General features: G+C 43.6%; 1 protein-coding gene across 2 annotated transcripts in view; it reads left to right on the forward strand.

Moving 5' to 3' along the window:
• The window catches only part of NFS1 (NFS1 cysteine desulfurase), a 23336-nt gene extending 4714 nt beyond the window's left edge, over window positions 1–18622 (forward strand). The window contains exons 5-13 of one of the 2 annotated variants that reach the window (XM_032419722.1): window positions 5462–5614; window positions 8761–8854; window positions 9526–9660; window positions 13175–13332; window positions 14029–14134; window positions 14214–14295; window positions 15182–15265; window positions 15665–15754; window positions 17944–18622. In XM_032419722.1, coding sequence (XP_032275613.1) covers window positions 5462–5614; window positions 8761–8854; window positions 9526–9660; window positions 13175–13332; window positions 14029–14134; window positions 14214–14295; window positions 15182–15265; window positions 15665–15754; window positions 17944–18007 — 966 coding nt within the window. In that variant the 3' untranslated portion in view covers window positions 18008–18622. The remainder of the gene's footprint in view (window positions 1–5461; window positions 5615–8760; window positions 8855–9525; window positions 9661–13174; window positions 13333–14028; window positions 14135–14213; window positions 14296–15181; window positions 15266–15664; window positions 15755–17943) is intronic. The other variant, XM_032419723.1, reaches the window with a different exon arrangement.
• The last annotated feature ends 2672 nt before the right edge of the window (window positions 18623–21294 follow it).

Below are 21294 nucleotides of genomic sequence, written 5' to 3' on the forward strand. Positions count from 1 at the left end.
TATATATATATATATATATATTTTTTTTTTTTTTTTTTTTTTTTGGGAGAGCACACACAAATGGGAGGTGGTAAAGGAAGGGCAGAGGAAGAGGAGAGAGAGACTCTCAAGCAGGCTCCGTGCCCAGCCTGAAACCCAATGCAGGGCTTAATCTCACGACCCTGAAATCATGACCTGAGCCAAAATCAAGAGTTGGTTGCTTAACCAAGGGGCGCCTGGGTGGCTCAGTCAGTTAAGTGGCTGACTCTTGATTTCGGCTCAGGTCATGGATCTCCGGGTCCTGGGATTGAACCCCATGTTGGGCTCCCCACTCAGCAGGGGTCTGCTTGAGGATTCTCTCTCTCCCTCTGCCCCTCTCCACACTTGCTTGTGCTCTCTCTCTAAAATAAATTAATAATTTTTTTTTTTAAAGATTTTATTTATTTATTTGACAGAGAGAGACACAGTGAGAGAGGGAACACAAGCAGGGGGAGTGGGAGAGGGAGAAGCAGGCTTCCCGCTGAGCAGGGAGCCCGATGTGGGGCTCGATCCCAGGACTCCGGGATCATGACCTGAGCCGAAGGCAGACGCTTAACGACTGAGCCACCCAGGCGCCCCTAAATTAATAAATCTTAAAAAAAAAGAGTCGGATGCTTAATCGACTGAGCCCCAGGATTTTATATTTTCAAGTAATCTCTACACCCAATTTAGGGCTTGAATTTATAACCCCAAGACTAAAAGTTGCATGCTCTACGACTGAGCCAGCCAAGTGCCCTTCCTGTTTCTTTAGATGTTCCCATTTTGAGGTATTGGTTGCTGTGCTTCTGCAGGCGTTCACTGCATTGTGGTGTCTCTCTTCGATTGGATGGGGGCCCCCAAAATGTGGGTTGAAGTCGGTGGTGCGGGTGGTGAAAGGTTGCACCTGAGGCAGAACAAAGGAGATAGAAGTTTATTGAATACACAGCAGGGGAGTGGTGGGCAGGACAGCAGAGGAGAGATGGTCTGCAAGAAGGCAGTGGGTGGGGGCTACTTTTTAAAGGGGAGGTGAGAAGGTATGGGGATGGATGGAATTTCCCCTTTTTTGGCAACTGTGCCTGGTTGTGAGTAGCCCATTGTTTAGTTAGGGCCTGTGGATATTTTGTGGTGGGTCTCCTGATGTCTGTTTTCAGCAAGGGAGTCGCTGTGGGCCCTTTTACCTTGATCAAGTCTCCATTGCTCAAGCCTGTTGTCTAAAAGCAACCTCTACATTCATCACCCATTCTGAGATCAGTCACTCTATCTTTGGGTCTTTGGTGCTAACAAAAGTAAAATTCCACTCTCAGTAGTCATGCTGGTGTTTTTCATGCAACTTAATCACATTGGAGTGGGCCTGGTTGCCAGAACCACTTGTGTGAATACCAAGGCTCTGAGAAAGTGTGTACTGCTCTAGGTTCAACTGTCTGCACCTCCTCTCACCTTTGTCTCTCAACTGTGCTGCCGGTATTGGTTTTTCGGAGCTTAGACTGTGTGTAGGGGGCCTGGGAGGAGGTCTAGAGTCGTCAGCACCCTGCCTGATTCTATTAGCCGGAAGGTGTCCTGCCTTTGGAATGCAGAAACCACAGAACCAGGGTGGAGATCCCTCCAAAAATGGGGATGATTTCTGGAATGGGGAGCGTTTTGTTTTTTTATTTTATTTTATTTTTTTTTAATGATTTTTTTTTTTTTTGAAAGATTTTTTTATTTATTTGACAGAGAGAGACACAGCGAGAGAGGGAACACAAGCAGGGGGAGTGGAAGAGGGAGAAGCAGGCTTCCAGCTGCGCAGGGAGCCCGATGTGGGGCTCGATCCCAGGACCCTGGGATCATGACCCGAGCCGAAGGCAGGCGCCTAACTACTGAGCCACCCAGGCGCCCCTGGGGAGCGTTTTTAAAACTGAAAATCTCTACTGTCCCCAAACCTAGAGGCCAGGGATTGCTAAGACTAGTTGTATCAGTTTTCCCCTTAGTCTCCTGAATGGGTAAATCTGTTACAGGATTCAACACTGTGGGTAACTGAGATAGGAGAGGATAGAAGGGGGTGGGGAAACTTTTTTTTTTTTAAAGATTTTATTTATTTGACAGAGATACACAGTGAGAGAGAGAACACAAGCAGGGGGAGTGGGAGAGGGAGAAGCAGGCTTCCCGTGGAGCAGGGAGCCGGATGCGGGGCTCTATCCCAGGACCCTGGGATCATGACCTGAGCCGAAGGCAGATGCCTAACAACTGAGCCAGCCAGGCGCACCAAGGAACTTTTTTTTTTTTTTTTAAGTGAAGTGAAAGTTTATTAAGTGAAGGTGAGAACAGAAAGGAAAGAAAAAAAAGCTCTCTAGAGTGAGAGGGGTCCTGAATGGGTTGCCCAGGGGTGGGGAACTTTTAAATGTTTTCCTTTTTATGTTCCTTATCCTCAAGAACATACAGTTTTTATATAGTTATAGTTTTGGCCTAATTCGTTTTACATTCTGCTTTTTTATTTTTTATTTTTTTAATTTTTTAAAAAGATTTTATTTAGGGCACCTGGGTGGCTCAGTCGTTAAGCGTCTGCCTTTGGCTCAGGTCATGATCCCGGGGGCCTGCTTCTCCCTCTCCGTCTGCCTGCTCTTCTCCCTGCTTGTGCTCTCTCTCTCTCACTCTGCCAAATAAATAAATAAAATCTTAAAGAAAGAAAAAAGATTTTATTTTTTTACTTGAGAGAGAGAGAGTGAGCACAGGTGGGAGGCAGAGCGAGAGGGAGAAGTAAACTCCCTGCTGAACAGTGAGCCCGATGCAGGGCTCGATCCCTGGATCCCGGGAACATGACTCGAGCTTAACTGACTGAGCCACCCAGGCGCCCCTATATTCTGCCTTTTTTTTTTTAAGATTTTATTTATTTATTTATTAAAGAGAGAGAGAATGAGCAGTGGGGAGGGGCAGAGGGGGAGAGAGAGAGAGAAGCAGACTCCCTGCCAAGCAGGAAGCCTGTTGCAGGGCTCGATCCCAGGACCTGGAGATCATGACCTGAGCCAAAGGCAGATGCTTAACTGTATGAGCCACCCAGGTACCCCTATATTCTGCTTTTTAAAAGATTTTATTTATTTGAGAGAGAGAGTGCGAGGGCAGGGAGGGTGCAGGCAGGGAGCAGAGGGGGAGGGAGAGTGAGGGGAAAGAATCTCCAGCAAATTCCACACTGGGCACGCGGAGCCCAGCGAGGGGCTGGATCCCAGGACCCTGAGATCATGACCTGAGCCAAAACCAAGAGTTAGACACTTAACTGACTGAGCCATCCAGGCACCCCTATATTCTGCTTTTAAAGTAGTATTCTATTATAAGCTTGTGGGGGAAATGGGGTTGCATGGTTTTTGTTTGTTTTAAGTAGGCTCCACACTGGGTGTGGAGGCCAGTGTGCAGCTTGAACTCACGACCCTGAGATTGAGACCTGAGCTGAGATCAAGAGTTGGAGGTTTATTTTTTTTTTATTTATTTTTTTGAAAGATTTTATTTATTTATTTGACAGAGAGAGAGACAGCGAGAGAGGGAACACAAGCAGGGGGAGTGGGAGAGGAAGAAGCAGGCTTTCCGCTGAGCAGAAAGCCCAATGTGGGGCTCAATCACAGGACCCTGGGATCATGACCCTAGCTGAAGGCAGACACTTAACAACTGAGCCACCCAGGCGCCCCACCACATTTTATTTCTTTTTTTTCCTTTAAAAAAAATTTTTTTAAAGATTTTATTTATTTATTTGAGAGAGAGAGAGCACAAGTGGAGAGGAGGGGCAGAGGGAAAGGGAGAAGCCAACTCCCCGCTGAGCAGGGAGCCCCACGTGGGGCTCGATCCCAGGACCCTGAGATCATGACCTGAGCCAAAGTCAGATGCTTAACTGATTGAGTCACCCAGGCATCCCTCAAACTTCATAATTTTTATTTTTATTTTTTATTATTATTTTTTAAAGAGTTTTTATTTATTCATTTGAGACACAGAGAGAGAGAGAGAGCATGAGCAGGGAGAGAGGCAGAGGGAGAGGGAGAAGCAGGCTCCCCGCTGAGCCAGAAGCCCGATGTGGGGCTTGATCCCAGGATCCTGGGATCATGACCTGAGCCAAAGGCAGATGGTTAACCATCTGAGCCACCCAGATGCCCCAAACTTTATAATTTTTAATATAACTACCTTCTTTTTCATGGAGTTGTGTTATCATACTTTACTATTCATTTCTCTGTTGTTGGATGTGTTTAATCTTTCCTTTTTTAAAAAATTTAAATTCAATTAGCAATAATCTTTCCATTTTTTTTAAAGATTGTAAATACAGCAAAAACATATTTCATCTCTATAGCTTGACCTGTCTTTTGAAATATTTCCCTAAGGTAAATCCTGAAATGAGGAATCACAGTTAAAGACTGTGAATACAGCTTTTAAGACATCTTTCTAAATGATTTTCTGAAGAGATGATAGCATAATTACTTCCATCAGCAAGGAATGAGTGTATGAGTTTTACTTCTACACTGGCAGCTTTGGGTATCAGTGTCACCATATTTGCATGTTTTACTATTAAGTGGAAATAAAGAGAGAAGCTTTTTCCTGGGATGCAAGGATAGGCATGTTCCCTATTTTCTACCTGTGGTATCATAAAAAATATATTTTTTTATATAAAAATTCCTGGCACAGAGCCTCAAAAATCCTTGGATTTCCTGAATAATAGAAGTGTCTTTTGTTATTCATAACAGACCTCTTTGGACCTTCTGAATTTATGGTAATGAAGTGACTCATGTGGACTCTTGGTTGCAAGGGACTGGCTGGCTGCTCCAGAAGAACAAAGCTTGTGATTAGAGGGCTGGAACTTTCAGCCCTACTTCCCTCAGGGCAGGAGAGGGGAACCAGAGACTGAGTTCAGGCCTGTGGCCAGTGATTCAATCAGTCATGCCTCGGTAATGAAACCCCCATAAAAACTCCAGACAGTAAGGCTCAGAGGATCTTCCAGGTTGGTGAACTCATGGATGCGCTGGGCAGGTGGCATGCCTAGATTCACAAAGACAGGGCATGGAAACTTTGTGCCTATCCCTTCTCAGGCCTCGCCCTATGCATCTCTTTCATTTGGCTGTTCCAGAATTGTATCCTTTATAATAAAACTGTAATAGTGTAGTGCTTTCAGCGAGTTCTGAGAGTCATTTAGGTGAATTATTGAACCTTAGGGGGCTGTGGGAAGTCCAAAATTTGTAGCCAGCTGGGCAAAAGTACTGGAGGCTGGCTTGTGACACCTGGGCCTTCTGGCTGACATCTGAAGTGGGGTTAGTCTTGTGGGACTGAGCCCCTTAATCTGCAGGATTTGACTAACTCACGGTAGTTAATGTCAGAATTGTTGATTGTAGTACATTGGTGTCACAGAATTGATGTTGGAACATACAACTCTTTCCCACTTTTTCTTTCAAGTGGGATTGAAGTCCTTGCTGTTTCTCCTGAGTATACCTTCCTTCCTTCCACCACCACCAATTTTTAGGGGGTGGCCAGGTTCTATAGGTCACGGAAGAAGCACTTGATCACCACTCAGACAGAGCACAAATGTGTTTTGGATTCCTGCCGTTCACTGGAAGCTGAGGGCTTTCAGGTCACGTACCTCCCGGTGAAGAAGAGTGGGATCATCGACCTGAAGGTAGGAGTGGCTACTGGTAGGAGGGGCAGAATAGGAGGGGCTTGACTTCAGCCTGTAAATCTGTCTTCAGCCTCAGCTGGAGCTTGAAGGACTAGATCTAATGGTGAGGGGGAGCTTAGAGAAATAGGCCTGGGAGAGAAGCTGAGCATATGTTCCCCCTGAGTGTGTACTATCTTCTTTTTCTCTGGAGGAGTTTTTCTCAGCTTTGTCAGTGCTTCCTGGTTTGTCTGAGGGCCACTGGGTGTGTGTGCAGGATGCTAGGGATTCAACACTCACCATGGAAAAGCTCTGGCCTCCTCCTCCTCCCCTGTACTGATGTTTCTCATCCCTCTAAAGAGGAGGTGTAGTTTTTGTGAAGAATATTTCCCTTTGTGGCCCATATCCTTATATGTATATTTTGGGTAGGGAGTTCACGCATCTTGTTCACCAGATTTTGGATACCAGCATCCCTAGTCAAATCCTAAGATACAATTTGTGGACAGAGCCGTGTTATATGCAAGTAGAGATCATTTTACTTCATTTCCAACCTGGATGCCTTTATTTATTTATTTTTTTCTTGCCCAATTCCCTGGCAGGAGCTTCTAGTACAAAGTTGAATAGAAGTGGTAAGAACAGACACCCTCGTTTTGTTCCTGATCTTGGGTGAAAGATTTCCTCATTAAGTATGATGTTAACTGGATTTTTCATAGCCGTTCTTGCATAAATGTCCTTTATTAGATTGAAGAAGTTCTCCTCCAAGTCTGTTGATTTTTTGTTGTTGTTGTTATCATGAATGTATTTTGGTTTTATCAGTTGGTTTTTTGTGTTTATTGAGGTAGCCATGGGGTTTTGTTCTCTCTTAATATGGTGTATACATTGATTGATAGGTTGCTGGATTTGGTTTGCTAGTGTTTTTTTGTTTTGTTTTGTTTGTTTGTTTTTTAAAGATTTTATTTATTTAAGAGAGAGAGAGAGCAAGGGCAGGTGGGAGAGGGAGAAGCAGGCTCCACGCTGAGCAGGGAGCCCAGTGCGGGGCTCAAACCCAGGACCCTGGGATCATGACCTGAGCCGAAGGCAGATACTTAAATGACTGAGCCACCTAGGCGCCCCAGTTTGCTATTGTTTTGTTAAAGATTTTTGTATCTACAGTCCTCAGGGATCCTGATTTGTAGTTTTCTTGTGATATCTTTGTCTGGTTTTGGTACCAGGGTAATACTGGTCTCAGAATAGACATGGTGGTTGTCACCTAGTGTTCCAATATTGTTGACCACTGTGCCCCTTCATAAAACCGTCCCCTTCAGCCACACTGCCTTCACATCTCCCTGATCGGTCCTGGCCAATCCTGTTGTGGGCCTCTTCTCACATAGCCCCTCACCCTTGGTATCTTCTCCTTTTCTTTGCACTTTCCTTAATTCTCTCCCTCTTTTAACCACTTAGCTCAAGTTCAGCTCTTTGGTGAAATCATTTTGGCTGCCCCAACCCCTATTAATATTTTTTTTCTCTAAATTCCTTAAATTCCTATTGTTTTTTACTACTGTGCTCTGTTATATGTTTATGTCTATCTCTCTACTAGGTTAAGTCTCTTGAATACTAGGAGCATGTATTTTCTGGCTTTTTATTTCTCATAATACTTAACATTTGCTTTTCTTTCACCTTATAGTATTTATTATTCCATAGAGCTTGGCACTAGGGATAGCGGGATGAACAAGACAAGCTTAGTCCCTGCCTTCAGGGAGCTTACATTCTAGTAAAGGGGACAGTTAACATATAAACAAACATATAAATGAAGTAGTTACAAATTGGGATAAATGCTATGAAGGAAGCAAACAAGAAGCTGAGAGAAATATGACATTGAGCCCCTCTAATAGACCAGTGTCCGGGAAAGCAAGATGTTGGGAGGCTGATTAATAATTCCATTATGAGAAACATTTTAGTCCAATGAGGTCCCTACCTCAGTGTTGTCACCAATAACCTTGTTTTTTGCTACTTACTTTGTTGTTTGCAGCTTACTCTGACAACCTTATGTAGGAAAGGTTCTCTCTCTCTTTTTTCATTAAACTTTTAATTTTTAAATGATTGTAGATTCACATGTGGTTGTGAGAAATAGTACAGAGAGATCTCATGTACCCTTTACCCATTGTCCCCCATGGTAATATCTTGAAAAAGTATAGTACAATAGCACAACCAGGGTATTGACATCGACACAGTCTGCCAATCTTATTCTCATTTCCCCAGTTTTACCTCTACTCACTCATCACACGTAGGTTTGTGTAACTACCACCACCATCAAATTAGTTTTATCACCACAGTGATGCTTCATGTTCTTTTAAAACCACTAATTTGGGGGTGCCTGGGTGGCTCAGTCAGTTAAGTGTCTGCCCAGGGTTCTGGGATCGAGCCCTGCCATTGGGCTCCCTGCTCAGCGGGAAGCCTGCTTCTCCCTCTCACACACTCCCCCTGCTTGTGTTCCCTCTCTTCGCTGTGTCTCTCTCTGTCAAAAAATAAATAAATAAAATCTTTAAAAAAAAAACAAACACTAATTTGAACTCCATTTCTTTAATTTTGTCATTTCAATAATGTTATATAAATGGAATCATAAAGTATGTAACCTTTAGGGACTAGCTTTTTTCACTTAGCATAAGTCTTTGGCAAGTCATTTAGGTTGTTAACATGTCTCAGTAGTTTGTTCTTTCTGTTGCTGAGTCGTAGTCCATGTGGTAGAAGTACCACAGTTTAACCATTCACCTGTTGCACGACCTCTCGGTTGGTTCTAGGTTTTGGCTGTTCTGACAAAAGCTGCTATGAACATTTATATATAGGTTTTTTGTGTGAATCTGTTTTCATTTCTCTGAGATAAATGCCCAACAGTGCACTTACTGGGCCATATGGTAATTTCATGTTTAGTTTAGTAAGAGACAAAAACTGCCAAACTGTTTTCCAGCGTGGCTATGCCATTTTACGTTCCTACTAGTAGTAATAACCAAGTGTGTTGAATGATGCGGTTTCTCTGAATCCTTGCCAGTATTTTGTGTTGTCACTATTTTTATTTTAACCATACTGGTAAGTGGGTGGTGAAAGGCCCCTTTCCAAGACTAAGCTTGCCTACATTCTGAGTTAGGTAGGACTTTGTTGGTACTATATAGTCTCCTTGCTCCTGATACTCTTAGGAACTAGAGGCTGCCATCCAGCCAGATACCAGCCTGGTCTCAGTCATGACTGTGAACAATGAGATTGGAGTGAAGCAGCCCATTGCGGAAATAGGTGAGTACCATGGGTGGACCTTGATGCTTGCCTACCACTGGGATCCATATGAGGAGCAAGAGTGGTCTAGGAGGGAGATCAAGGGAAAGGGAGTTTTAGTTCCTTGTTCAAAGACCTATTGTGTTTGGCATAGCAGTATTTGAATCCAGGTCTAGTATTCTTTCTGTTCTTTTCATTTAACTGCAGTTGCTGCCCAAAACAAAACACCGCCCTTTTTTCTCTTCCTCTTTCACCTTTGTCACTTTAGTACATCTCTTTATTATGCTCACTTAGAGCCCAAGACTCACCCTGTAACTCCTAAGGCACATTAGCAAATAGCTCTGCTAATCTTTGCTTCCTTTAAATTAAGAAGGATATAAAAGTTGGTCTGATATATGGAAAGGCCCGTGTTAACAAGGTAAGAAGAGTCTTACACATCAGAATATCAGGGATGTTTTGATTTGGTGATGTGTACTTGCCCTTAATTTTTCTAGTGAAGGAAACTAGCTGAGAATGACAAAGAGAGTGGGAGGAAGAGAGAAGGAAGAGAGAGAGTGAGAAGTTATTTACTGTATGGCTAAAGGCTAATGCCAGATGCAGTTTTGCCTTAGAACTCATGGTATGTTGTTGGGTCACTGCCAGGTGACTTCCCAGCATTGTGCTATGATTCTTCCCTTCTGTTGTTTCCTCAGGGCGGATTTGCAGTTCCAGAAAGGTATATTTCCATACTGATGCAGCCCAGGCTGTTGGAAAAATCCCACTTGACGTCAATGACATGAAAATTGATCTCATGAGCATCAGTGGTCATAAAATCTATGGTCCCAAAGGTACCAGCCTCTCCTAGAGTTTCTTCTCTCAGACCTCACAGTAAACTCCTTGATAGGTGTTTCTTGAACTTATTTGGGACTATTGTTGCTCTCAGAGGAAGTTGTACAATCATAGTGTCTTGCAGAATGCAAGTGTCCTTTAGCAATAACCAAAAACACTTGCCTATTTGTAGACTCTTGCAGTTAACTGTATATAGTAGTCCACTGTTCCATGGTATCTTTAGAAAATCCTTAGAGGGGCGCCTGGGTGGCTCAGTTGTTACGTGGCTGTCTTTGGCTCAGGTCATGATCCCAGCCTACTTCTTACTCTCCCACTCCCCCTGCTTGTATTCCCTCTCTTGCTGTGTCTCTCTATCAAATAAATAAATAAAATCTTAAAAAAAAAGAAAGAAAATCCTTAGAAAGCAAGTGAAGGTTAATTTGGTTGAGGAACAAAGGGTTTTATCATATCAAATTTAGCTAGATAAGGCCAGCTATCTTGTCTGCCCCACTATGATATTCAGAGCAATGTGCTTTGAGTCCTCCATTCCCTGTGTCTTTCTGTAGCCTAGGGGAAGACTGGGCTTTTACATCTCTTGGTGTTTATGTCTATATTTAATGTGTTCCTGTTAGTCTCTCAAGGATACTTATCTGTTCCCGGGGCGCTTGGGTGGCTCAGTCGTTAAGTGTCTGCCTTCAGCTCAGGTCATGATCCCGGAGTCCTGGGATCGAGCCCCGCATCGGGCTCCCTGCTCGGCGGGAAGCCTGCTTCTCCCTCTCTCACTCCCCCTGCTTGTGTTCCTTCTCTCACTGTGTCTCTCTCTATCAAATAAATAAAATCTTTAAAAAAAAAAAAAAAAAAAGGATACTTATCTGTTCCCTATGGTCCTCTTTGGCCCAGGATTGTTTCCTAGCTAGAATTCTTTTCACTCCAATCTTGTTTTCTATTTTATGGAGGTAGCCATAAAATTCCTCTGTTTCTGGGGTGAGGGCCTGTGGGGGTTGGTAATGCTGGTACACTTTCTATGTTCATAGGGTATGTCATTGGGGTATACACCCTGAGGAAAAAGCTGTGATAGCTGCTGGAAATATGTAAGATGGCTTCTTCTCAAGGTTCCCAGAGGTTATCGCGTGTTTCTGTGAGCTTTTATTATAAAAAACACAACAGGCATTCTATCTTTAATCAATATGTTGCCTTTATTGGCTTTTATTATGGGAATACGTATTTTGACAAAACCAATTGAGCAGAAGCTCTGATCAGCATTTAAATGTGTATAGGTATCTCTCACTATCCAAACTCCTGCTTTCTGAAATCAGGATTTAGATCTCTAAACAAGATAACATGGTATCTTTCACTATCCAGATGTGGGGTCAGAGCATGTGCTCTCTGAACTTGGGAACTGCAGAGATTCACATAGTGAGGATACTTGAATCTGATGAGGAAATGAAATATTTCTTAATTAAGTGTAGTTTGTTACATAAATTATTTCAAAACTGGCGTCCTTTGTAATAAATTTGGGGAGTACTGCCTTAGTTTTGGTAGATAGTACCTACAATCTCTGCCTAAGAAGTTGTTCTGCAACTTCTTAGTTGCAGATGGAAGAAGATGAACTTCACCAAGTGGCCACTCTGTTTAAAACCTGTGACTACTTTGTGACTATCTTTGCACATTCATGGTCATATTTTGGCATGAAATTCCTATAAGTTGGTTTGCCAAGTCTTAAGTTATATACATTTTTTTAAAAAAGATTTTATTGGGGCGCCTGGGTGGCTCAGTCGTTAAGCGTCTGCCTTCAGCTCAGGTCATGATCCCAGGGTCCTGGGATCGAGCCCCGCATCAGGCTCCCTGCTCCGCGGGAAGCCTGCCTCTCCCTCTCCCGCTCCCCCTGCTTGTGTTCCCTCTTTCGCTGTGTCGCTCTCTGTCAAATAAAATCTTGGGGAAAAAAAGATTTTATTTATATTTATTTGAAAGAGAGAGAGTGAGAGAGTGTGCACAAGCAGGGGGAGGAACAGAAGGAGAGGGAGATAATCTCCAGCAGACTCCTTGCTGAGTGCAGAGTCTGATATGGAGCTCAGTCCCACAACCCCGAGACCATGACCCGAGCTGAAACCAAATGTCAGACACTCATCCGACTGAGCCACTTAGGCGCCCCATTTTTAAGCTTTGATACACTTTGGGAGAGTGTGCTAATTTTTAATTCCACTCTGATCTTTCTGTTTTTCCCCCAAAGACTTTTGTTTTTGTTTGTTTTTGTTTTTGTTTTTTAAGATTTTATTTTTACATAATCTCTACACGCAACATGTGGCTTGAATTTATAACCCCGAGATCGAGAGTCGCATTTTCCACTGACTAAACCAGCCAGTCACCCGCCCATTTTAAAAAAAATTTATTCTGGGGGTGCCTGGGTGACTCAGTCGGTTAAGCGTCTGCTGTCAGCTCGGGTCGTGATCTCAGGGTCCTGGGATCGAGCCCCATGTCGGGCTTCCTGCTCAGTGGGGAGTCTGCTTCTCCTTCTCCCTCTGCCTCTTCCATTTGCTCTCTCTCTCTCTCAAATGAATAAGTAAATCTTTAAAAAAAAATTTATTCTGTTTAGACGAGGTAATATATTTACATGGTTCCAAATTCAAAAGCTACAAAAAAGTACAAGGCCAGAAAGTCTCTCACATCTTTCTACCATTAATGTAGTTCTCCTCTGGGGAGGCTGTTTTTTGAATATTTTTCTAGAATTATTCTATATGTTTACAAGCACATATATATTTCTCCTCCTACCCCTATGTTTTTACTAAAAAAATAGCATAGTATACTCATTGTTCTGCATCTTCCTTTCTTCACCTAATAATTTTTTTTTTTTTTAAGTAAAGTACAAACTTTATTCAGATTTCACCCGTTTTCTAACAGCGTATCTTGGAAATTTTATAGTGGCAGTACAGAAGGAGCTTCCTCTTTCTTTTATACACCAGCTTTGTATTTCATTGTGTGGACTATATCATAATTTATTTGCCCATTCCCCTGATGATGAATATCTGAGTTGTTTCTGATATTTTGCTCTTATGAATAATGAATGATACATTGCATGATGTCATTTCAGACATGCATAGGGAGCTAGTTTAAACCATTCGGTTATTACTCCTAGTACTTACCTTCCTGATGTTAAATTTTTTTTTTTTTTAAGATTTTATTTATTTATTTGACAGAGAGAGACACAGGGAGAGAGGGAACACAAGCAGGGGGAGAGGGAGAGGGAGAAGCAGGCTTCCCGCTGAGCAGGGAGTCTGATGTGGGGCTCGATCCCAGGACCCCGGGATCATGACCTGAGCTGAAGGCAGACGCTTAACAACTGAGCCACCCAGGCGCCCCAATAATTTTTATAAATATTATGCTTTTACTGCTGTTTCTCCTTTTCCTCCATTTCTTTTTATTTTGAAGAATTTCAAGCTTACAGAAAAGTTGAAAGAATATTTTGACCCCTTTTGAAAGTGATACTTTGTTTCATCTGCATTTTTTTTCTCTTTTGTAACAAACTTTGTTTCCCAGGGGTTGGTGCCATCTACATTCGCCGCCGGCCCCGTGTGCGTGTGGAGGCCCTGCAGAGTGGAGGGGGGCAGGAGCGGGGTATGCGGTCTGGGACAGTGCCCACACCCTTGGTGGTGGGGCTGGGGGCCGCATGTGAGGTGGCACAGCAAGAGATGGAGGTATGGGGAGGGCAATTCCCTTCTGCAACTTCTTCCCCTGTTCGGGTCTCCTATTGAGGCTTCTCAGCACAACTGAGTCAGACCTCTGCTAGAAGAGGAGGGTTAGGAAACCCATCCTTGTCCCAGTGCTGCTGGCATCTTGTTCTGAGGGAGGTGTTATGGGCTCCAAAATCCAGGTCCTTTTAGTAGTTATCGGCTCATTTATTTCTAGCTTATTGGAACCATGTGTCCAGTTATTTGTATTTTTTTTAATTTAATTTAATTTTATTATGTTAGTCACCATACACTACTTCATTAGTTTTTGATGTAGTGTTCCATGATTCATTGTTTGCGTGTAACACCCAGTACTCCTTGCAATACGTGCCCTCCTTAATACCCACACCGGGCTAACCCATCCCCCCACCCCCTCCCCTCTAAAACCCTCAGTTTGTTTCTCAGAGTCCATAGTCTCTCATGGTTCGTCTCCCCCTCCAATTTCCCCCCCTTCATTTTTACCATGTGTCCGGTTATTGAGCACCTTTGCGTGCCAGGTGCTGTGCTCAGTACTGGGCATACAGTGGTCTCCATGAGTAACACAGGATGATAGGTGGGCCTGATGCACAGTCACTTCTGAGCACAGGAATAGGGCTCCTCATCTTGTATGTTTCTGAGGTGTTAATGGTCACTATGCTTAGTCCTCCCTTGCCTGCTCCTCAGTATGACCATAAGTGGATCTCAAAGTTAGCAGAGCGGCTGACACAGAAGATAATGAAGAGCCTTCCGGACGTGGTGATGAATGGGGACCCTGAGCACCATTACCCAGGTATGGACATGCCCTTTCTATCCCCATTCTGGAAGAACCTAAGACTTTGAACCTCCTCTTACAGTGATTCTCTCTCCAGGCTGTATCAACCTCTCCTTTGCATATGTGGAAGGGGAGAGTCTGCTGATGGCACTGAAGGATGTCGCCTTATCCTCAGGGAGGTGAGTTGGACTGGATAGACAGGAACTATGATAGGGCTCATTAGCCTGGCCCCTAAGTGGCATAACAGATTATTAAGCTTCTTAGTGTGGAGATGACAGGCACAAGAGCTCTTGGTTAAGTGTAAAGGTCATTTTGTAAGTGCTGATTTTTTAGCTGGCTTGGCACTGGCTGAAGTTTGCCACCTTAAGAAGGCTTCCTGGGGTAGAATTTTGGCCTTTTGTGGCCCCAGGAGATGCGTGCATCTGTTCTAGTGTTATACTAGCTGTTCTGTTGCAGACCTCCAGAATTGAAGGATGCTCCAAAGGCCACCAAAGGTTTAGCTGCCATCTAGGCTGGTACTGATGGTGTGTTCAATCGTAGGGGAGTGAGCACTTGGTTCTCTGCTGCTCCTGGTTGTCAGACGCAGCTCATGTGGTATCATGTTCTTTCATACTTTGGTAATGTCCTTGCCCAAGAAGGATATCCTCCATAAGGGCCAGAGGAGCTAGGTTCACATTCCAGAAAATGCAGGCAGCATTGGGCCCTTTAGCTCTCCCAGATTAGAATGTCTCTTTTATCTCCATGTAATGACTTCAGGGACCTGGGGGTGGGAGCAAGACTAGGGGTTTGTGGGGGCACCTGGGTGGCTCAGTTGGTTAAGCGACTGCCTTCGGCTCAGGTCATAATCCTGGAGTCCCGGGATTGAGTCCTGCATTGGGCTCCCTACTCAGCAGGGAGTCTGCTTCTCCCTCTGACCCTCCTACCTCTCATGCTCTCTGTCTCTCATTTTCTCTCTCTCAAACTGATAAATAAAATCTTTAAAAAAAATAAAATAAAAAAGACTAGGGGTTTGTGACTAAAAGCAGATGTCGATGATGAACTGAACAAGGTCCTTGTCTTTCTCAGTGCCTGCACCTCTGCATCCCTGGAGCCCTCTTATGTCCTTCGAGCAATTGGCACTGATGAGGATTTAGCTCACTCTTCTATCAGGTCAGTCAGTTGAGCTGCAACATTTATGAAAAGCATCCTCTTTTGTATTATTCATCTCCTATTATAGTCTCCTCAGACTTGTTTTCCTTATCCCTTCTTGCTTCTTCTTGAAAGTTTCTAGAGCAGTGGTTCTCAGACTTCGTTGAGTATCACTTGGGAAGTTTGTGAAGATTTCTGAGTCCCACACTCAGAGATTTTGATTCACTAGGACTGGAGGAGGTATAAGAAACTTCTCTGGTGACGCTATTGTGGGTGATCCACAGACCGATGTTCTGAGAAACTCTGGCTATGTTCTTTCCATGTCTTTTGTGGAATAGATCCTCATTGAGTATTTGCTGAATGAATTTACCCTGGTGCCAGAGTTCAGATGCAGAGCTCTTCTCTTGTGCCTTTTTTCAGATTTGGCATTGGCCGTTTCACTACAGAGGAGGAAGTGGACTACACAGTAGAGAAGTGCATTCACCATGTGAAGCGTCTTCGAGAAATGAGGTATGCACTATGCACCAGAGAGCCTTTGGAAGAAATTGTAGTGCTGGCTCCTCTCTTGTCCTCCGGCTATGTATTCACACTGCCAGAAACCAACCTTTGAGAATACTTGGATTTTAGGATTTAGAAGTTCCACAGAGTTGGGGCCCCTGGCTGGCTTAGTCGGTAGAGCATGTGATTCTTGATCTCGGGGTCGTGAGTTCAGGCCCCACATTTGGCATGGAGCTTACTTAAAAATAAATACATACATACATACTTATATACATAAATAAAAGTTCCACAAAGCCAGATAGTGGATCTCCTTGGCTACTTGTTTTCGGAATAGGACAAAGTGTTTTTAAAAACTAAAGAACTATGTAAATTCAGATGTTTTTCATTATTATAGTATTAATATCAATACAAAATTAGCGATTTTTAGACTAAGTAGAGAAAAACTCTCTTTAAGATAGGGATTCTTAATTTGGGTTGTGTGGCTAGACTTTGGGAGGTACATGATAGCCCTGAAATTGTATGCTAAATATTGTGTTGTTTTGCATTTTCTTTGAAAGAAAGTTCATAGTTTTCATCAAATTCTCAAAAGATTAAGAACTATTCTTCAGAATGTTCTTTGTGAAGGTGCTTTATAAGCAAGGTCAAGAGATGCTTTGTCAGCCATTTGCCACCGGGGCTTCCCTTAATAGCCATAGAGCTCTACTTCTTGGGGACATTGAGGCCTCTGGAATTTTTCAGAGTCTGGCTCCATCCTGGTTAAATTCAACTTTCAGGATTCTCTTGGTCTAGTTATTGAGAGTGAGGAAGTTCGGGTATATGCCCTTCTTCCCTTTATGAACTTTCCTAGGCCTTTCTGGGCTCTGGATTTTCCTTCCCAGGGTCTAGTTGTATTGCTTAAATATCTACAGCTTGCTTAGTTTTCTTAGGCTCAAGATTCCTCCTTGGCTTGGCTTTTTGGTACTCTTTGGCACACTCAAAGGGCATTTCTACTGACCATGCTGCAAAGCCTTATTCTTCTTATCTGTGGCTTCAGCATCTTCACCCTGTTTCTTCTGATCTTTACAAACTGAATTCAGCCTGGTCTGATTAGCCCCCAGCTAAAGCTTTACAATGTGAGTCTATGACAATAAGTGACCTCTAAAGAGAAAGGACAGAAAGGAGATGGCTAATTTTAAGAGCCATGGAAAATGTCATACATAGAAAGGCATGCTGGGAATGCATGGCATAAAGGAGAGGGATAAGCCAAGAACAGAATGAAATTGGGTAGAAGAATATTAACTGGGGAAATCCAAACCAGAATCCCATATTCATAACACATTGAAGTAATATCTGGTCTGGGAATATTATCTAAGGCATTCAAGCTGAAGGGAGTCAGAGCTTAGCAGATTTATCAGCAGCAGTTCTTGTGTGAGATGGGATGCTCAGTTCTAATATCCAAAAGGTACTTTTGAATTGGAACCAGGGATGTTGGAAGCACAGTCCAACTCTGGGGAGATGAGGCTGATAGGAATTGGTTAAGGGTGCTACATACCTAGGTAATTATGGCTAAGCTCTAGACCTAACAGAGAAGTAGAGCAAAACCCATAAAGAAGTGTGAAAAGTGGTCCATGTGTGATAGGGATGAGTTGAGAGGCTGAAACTTGCTGCTTACACAGGTTCCAAGGGTCTTGGTACTACCAGGGAAACTGTGTCCATAGTCTGTCATGAATGGGATGAGAGCTTCTTGAATATGACCACAACCTGATGCCACTGGCTTGGCCCCACTGGAGCTGAGCCTGGGCTATCCAGTTATTGTTTGTTGGCAGCTGTGGAGAGGCTAAAGCTGACAAGGATTTAAAGATAGCTGGGAGGGCGCCTGGGTGGCTCAGTAGGTTAAGCATCTGCCTTCGGCTCAGGTCACGATCCCAGGGTCCTGGGATCAAGTCCCACATCTGGCTCCCTGCTAAGTGGGAAGTCTGCTTTTCCCTCTCCCCCTCCCCCCTGCTCGTGTTCTCACTCTCTCTCTCAAATAAATAAATAAAATCTTTAAAAAAAGGGAGAGAGCTGGGAAAGACTTGCTAACCACTATGTTGGGTCTCTCAGGGCAAGAAAGTGGAGAGACAAGAATGGATGAAGAGAATTCAGGGCTCAGGGGTCAGAGACCAGTGTCGGTTGTTTCCTGTCTAAGCCCTTAATCACCCAATGTCTCTTTCTTTCGGCAGCCCTCTCTGGGAGATGGTGCAGGATGGCATTGACCTCAAGAGCATCAAGTGGACCCAACATTAGAAGAGTGGGCCTCTGACTTTGTGCTGACCTCGCTTCTCCTGCCTCACCAACCCCTGCCCATCTGGATACCTTGTTATATCCAGTGGATGTTTCATGTTCAAACCAAAATTGGTGTAGCCCAGTTGACCTCAGCATCAGCCCACCATCAGCCTAAGATAGAAACACAAGAAAACTATCTTTCCTGAGCCTCAGCTCCTTTAGGGGGGGACACTCACCATTTCTCTCCAGGAGTCCTTCTCTGGTCTTATGGTGAATGGATGTTCTTGGTGGGGAAAGCCAGAGGAACTGGAAGAAGGTTCTTTGTTCAGAGACCTCAGTGCTCTATGTGGACATTTGAATTGTTGCTTACTACTGGTCAGCAAGACTAATTCCTTCAGGAACAAGCATAATCAACTACTATTTAATTTCTTTTTTGGCTCCAAAGCCCACCTCTTCATGTTGATTATAGACTGACAGCAAGTTTCTTAGAAGGCTTGTCTCCTGTTCTTGTCCCCCCTTATTTTTTTTGACCTAATGGAGCTAGAAATATCTATATGACTCCACCCACTATTCTAATACTTTGTTTCTTTTTAAAAATTGTTAATTTGCAGACCAGAGAAATAAAATCACCTTCCTGTATTTAATTTGTGACTTTATGAAAGTCTCAGAGAAAATTCCAACCTGTGGTTGGGAATCAGGAACAAACTACCACTCCACTTGATTCCCATAAATGACTTTTTAAGGAGGCGTTACATAAGCAAAAACGTGATTTCCAGCCATGGAAAGAACTAGAGATGAATGAGAAATGAAAAGGAGCTGGAAGAATAAAGGGCCTGAGGTTTAAAAAGGCATGATGTGTTTGAGAAACCAACAGGCTAATATAGCTAGAGTAGTTTTTCCATTTGTGGGTCTGACACTATAGGTGAATAGTTACCAGCACTAAAAAAAGCAAGAGAAAAAAATAGAGTATATCACACATATTTTAAGTATTTTGCTTGCTTATTTATTTATTTATCTATGAATAAGTAGGCTGTACACCCAGTGTGGAGCCCAAACCTCTGACCTTGAGATCAAGAGTCAGACACTTAACCCACTGAGCCACCCAGGCACCCCTTACTTATTTATTTTTAAATAATCTCTACATCCATGTGGGGCTCCAACCTTCAACCCTGAGATCAAGAGTCACATGTTCCACTGACTGAGCCAGCCAGGCACCCCTTAAGCATTTTATTTTGATTTTATATTTGAATGTGTATACCTGGTTGCAAATGTATTATGTGAGTGATGGTCAAAAAAGTTTGAAAGCTACTAGCTAGAAGTATGGTAAATGCAGATGGATAGGGGGAGGAGGTTTTTAAACAATTTTTTTAATTTGAGTAATTTTAGATGTAAAATTTGCAAAGATAGTACAGAGTTAGATGTCCATCACCCAATTTCTTCTAATTTTAACATCTAATATAAAACTCCCATGGTATATTTGTCAAAACTAAGAGATTAACATCTGTACATTAGTATTAACTAAACTTCAGATTTAATTCCGATTTCACCAGTTTTCTCACTAATGCCCCTTTTCTATTCCAGGAGCCAATCTTGCATACAACATTGCATTTAGTAGGTTTTGTTTTCAGTGCACTATACTATACCTGCAAAGAGTATATATAACAAAGTATAGGTTCAGTTTAAAAAGGTGGCCTGGGGGGCGCCTGGGTGCCTCAGTCAGTTAAGCGTCTATCTTCAGCTTAGGTCCTGATCCCAGGGTCCTGGGATCGAGCCCCGCGTCGGGCTCTTGCTCAGCAGGAAGACTGCTTCTCCTTCTCCCTCTGCCTGCCGCTCCCCCTGCTTGTGCTCTCTCTCTCTCTGTGTCAAATAAATAAAATCTTAAAAAAAAAAAAAAAAAAGTGGCCTGGTTTTCTAATTTGCTGTTTTTGGCATACGGGGCTAGCACCAGACAAGTCTACCACACAAGTCTTCCCAAAAACTTGTTGTGGGAACTTAGTCCCTGATTTTCTTGCTCAGTTGTCTCCTCACTTTCTGATTTGGAAGATTAGTTCAATTTTGGTGATAGTCATCATGTTGTTCAAAACCGGGCTCTGTGCTCCAGAGCTGAGATAGAACGCAAAGGTAGAGATTTGGGGTTAAGAGGAAAGACGGTTTTATTACTTCCAGGCAAAAGAGGCTGCAGCAAGCTAATGCCTTCAAAACTGCAGACTCGCTCTGTGTAAAAGGCTGAGGGGTTTATAGGAAAATACAAGGTCTGGGCGGTTTGGATAGAAATCTGGTAGTACTGCCAGCCCTATTGGTTATGTCTTCAAAGTGGTTTCATGACTAATGCTGGCAATGGCCATCTGAGTCTCATTCCTAAGTATACTTTGAGGTAAGCAAGATGTCAACATTGATGCGGAGTTCCTGGAACAAAGCATTCCACAGAAAAACAAGTGAAGGGAAGAGAGAAGCTTTAAGAATGAGGAAGAGCGGGGGGGAAAATTGTTCAGTTTAAAGTCAGTCTTGGGGTGCCTGGGTGGCTCAGTCGTTAAGCGTCAGCCTTCAGCTCAGGTCCTGATCCCAGGGTCCTGAGATGGAGCACTGCATCGGGCTCCCTGCTCAGCGGGAAGCCTGCTTCTCCCTCTCCCACTCCCCGTTTGTGTTCCCTCTCTCGCTATGTCTCTGTCTCTCAAATAAATAAATAAAATCTTTAAAAAAAATGAGGACTGGTGGGTAAGGCTCCTGGACTGAAATTTTTATTTATTTATTTATTTATTTAAAGATTTTATTTATTTATTTGACAGAGAGAGAGACACAGCGAGAGAGGAAACAAGCAGGGGGAGTGGGAGAGGGAGAAGCAGGCTTCCCACGGAGCAGAGAGCCCCATGCGGGGCTCGATCCCAGGACCCTGGGACCATGACCTGAGCCGAAGGCAGACGCTTAACGACTGACCCACCCAGGCGCCCCTGGACTGAAATTTTTAAATGGGAAAAAATAGCAGGTTTCGGTTCTGCCAGGGCATCATCAACAGAACCGTGCACTACTTTGTGGTCCATTTCATCCTCAAAACAATCACGCGAAGAAGGGACTATTTATTCCCTTTCGCATAAGACTGAAGAAAAGTAACTTGCACAAAGTCCCGCAGTGAGGGTTCGAACCACACACTCTTAACCCAACCCACGCCGCAGCGTCACTCTCCTTAGGCGGGGTTAGTGCGCAAACGTCGCACGCACAGACTCAAAGTTCCTCTCGCCACAAATACCCGCAACTTCCGGGAGATCGCCCAAGAACCTCAGCGCGCTTGCGCCACCCCGCCCCGTGACGTC

The sequence above is a fragment of the Phoca vitulina genome, unplaced genomic scaffold, assembly GCF_004348235.1.
Source record: "Phoca vitulina isolate PV1807 unplaced genomic scaffold, GSC_HSeal_1.0 scaffold22, whole genome shotgun sequence".
NCBI lineage: Eukaryota > Metazoa > Chordata > Mammalia > Carnivora > Phocidae > Phoca > Phoca vitulina.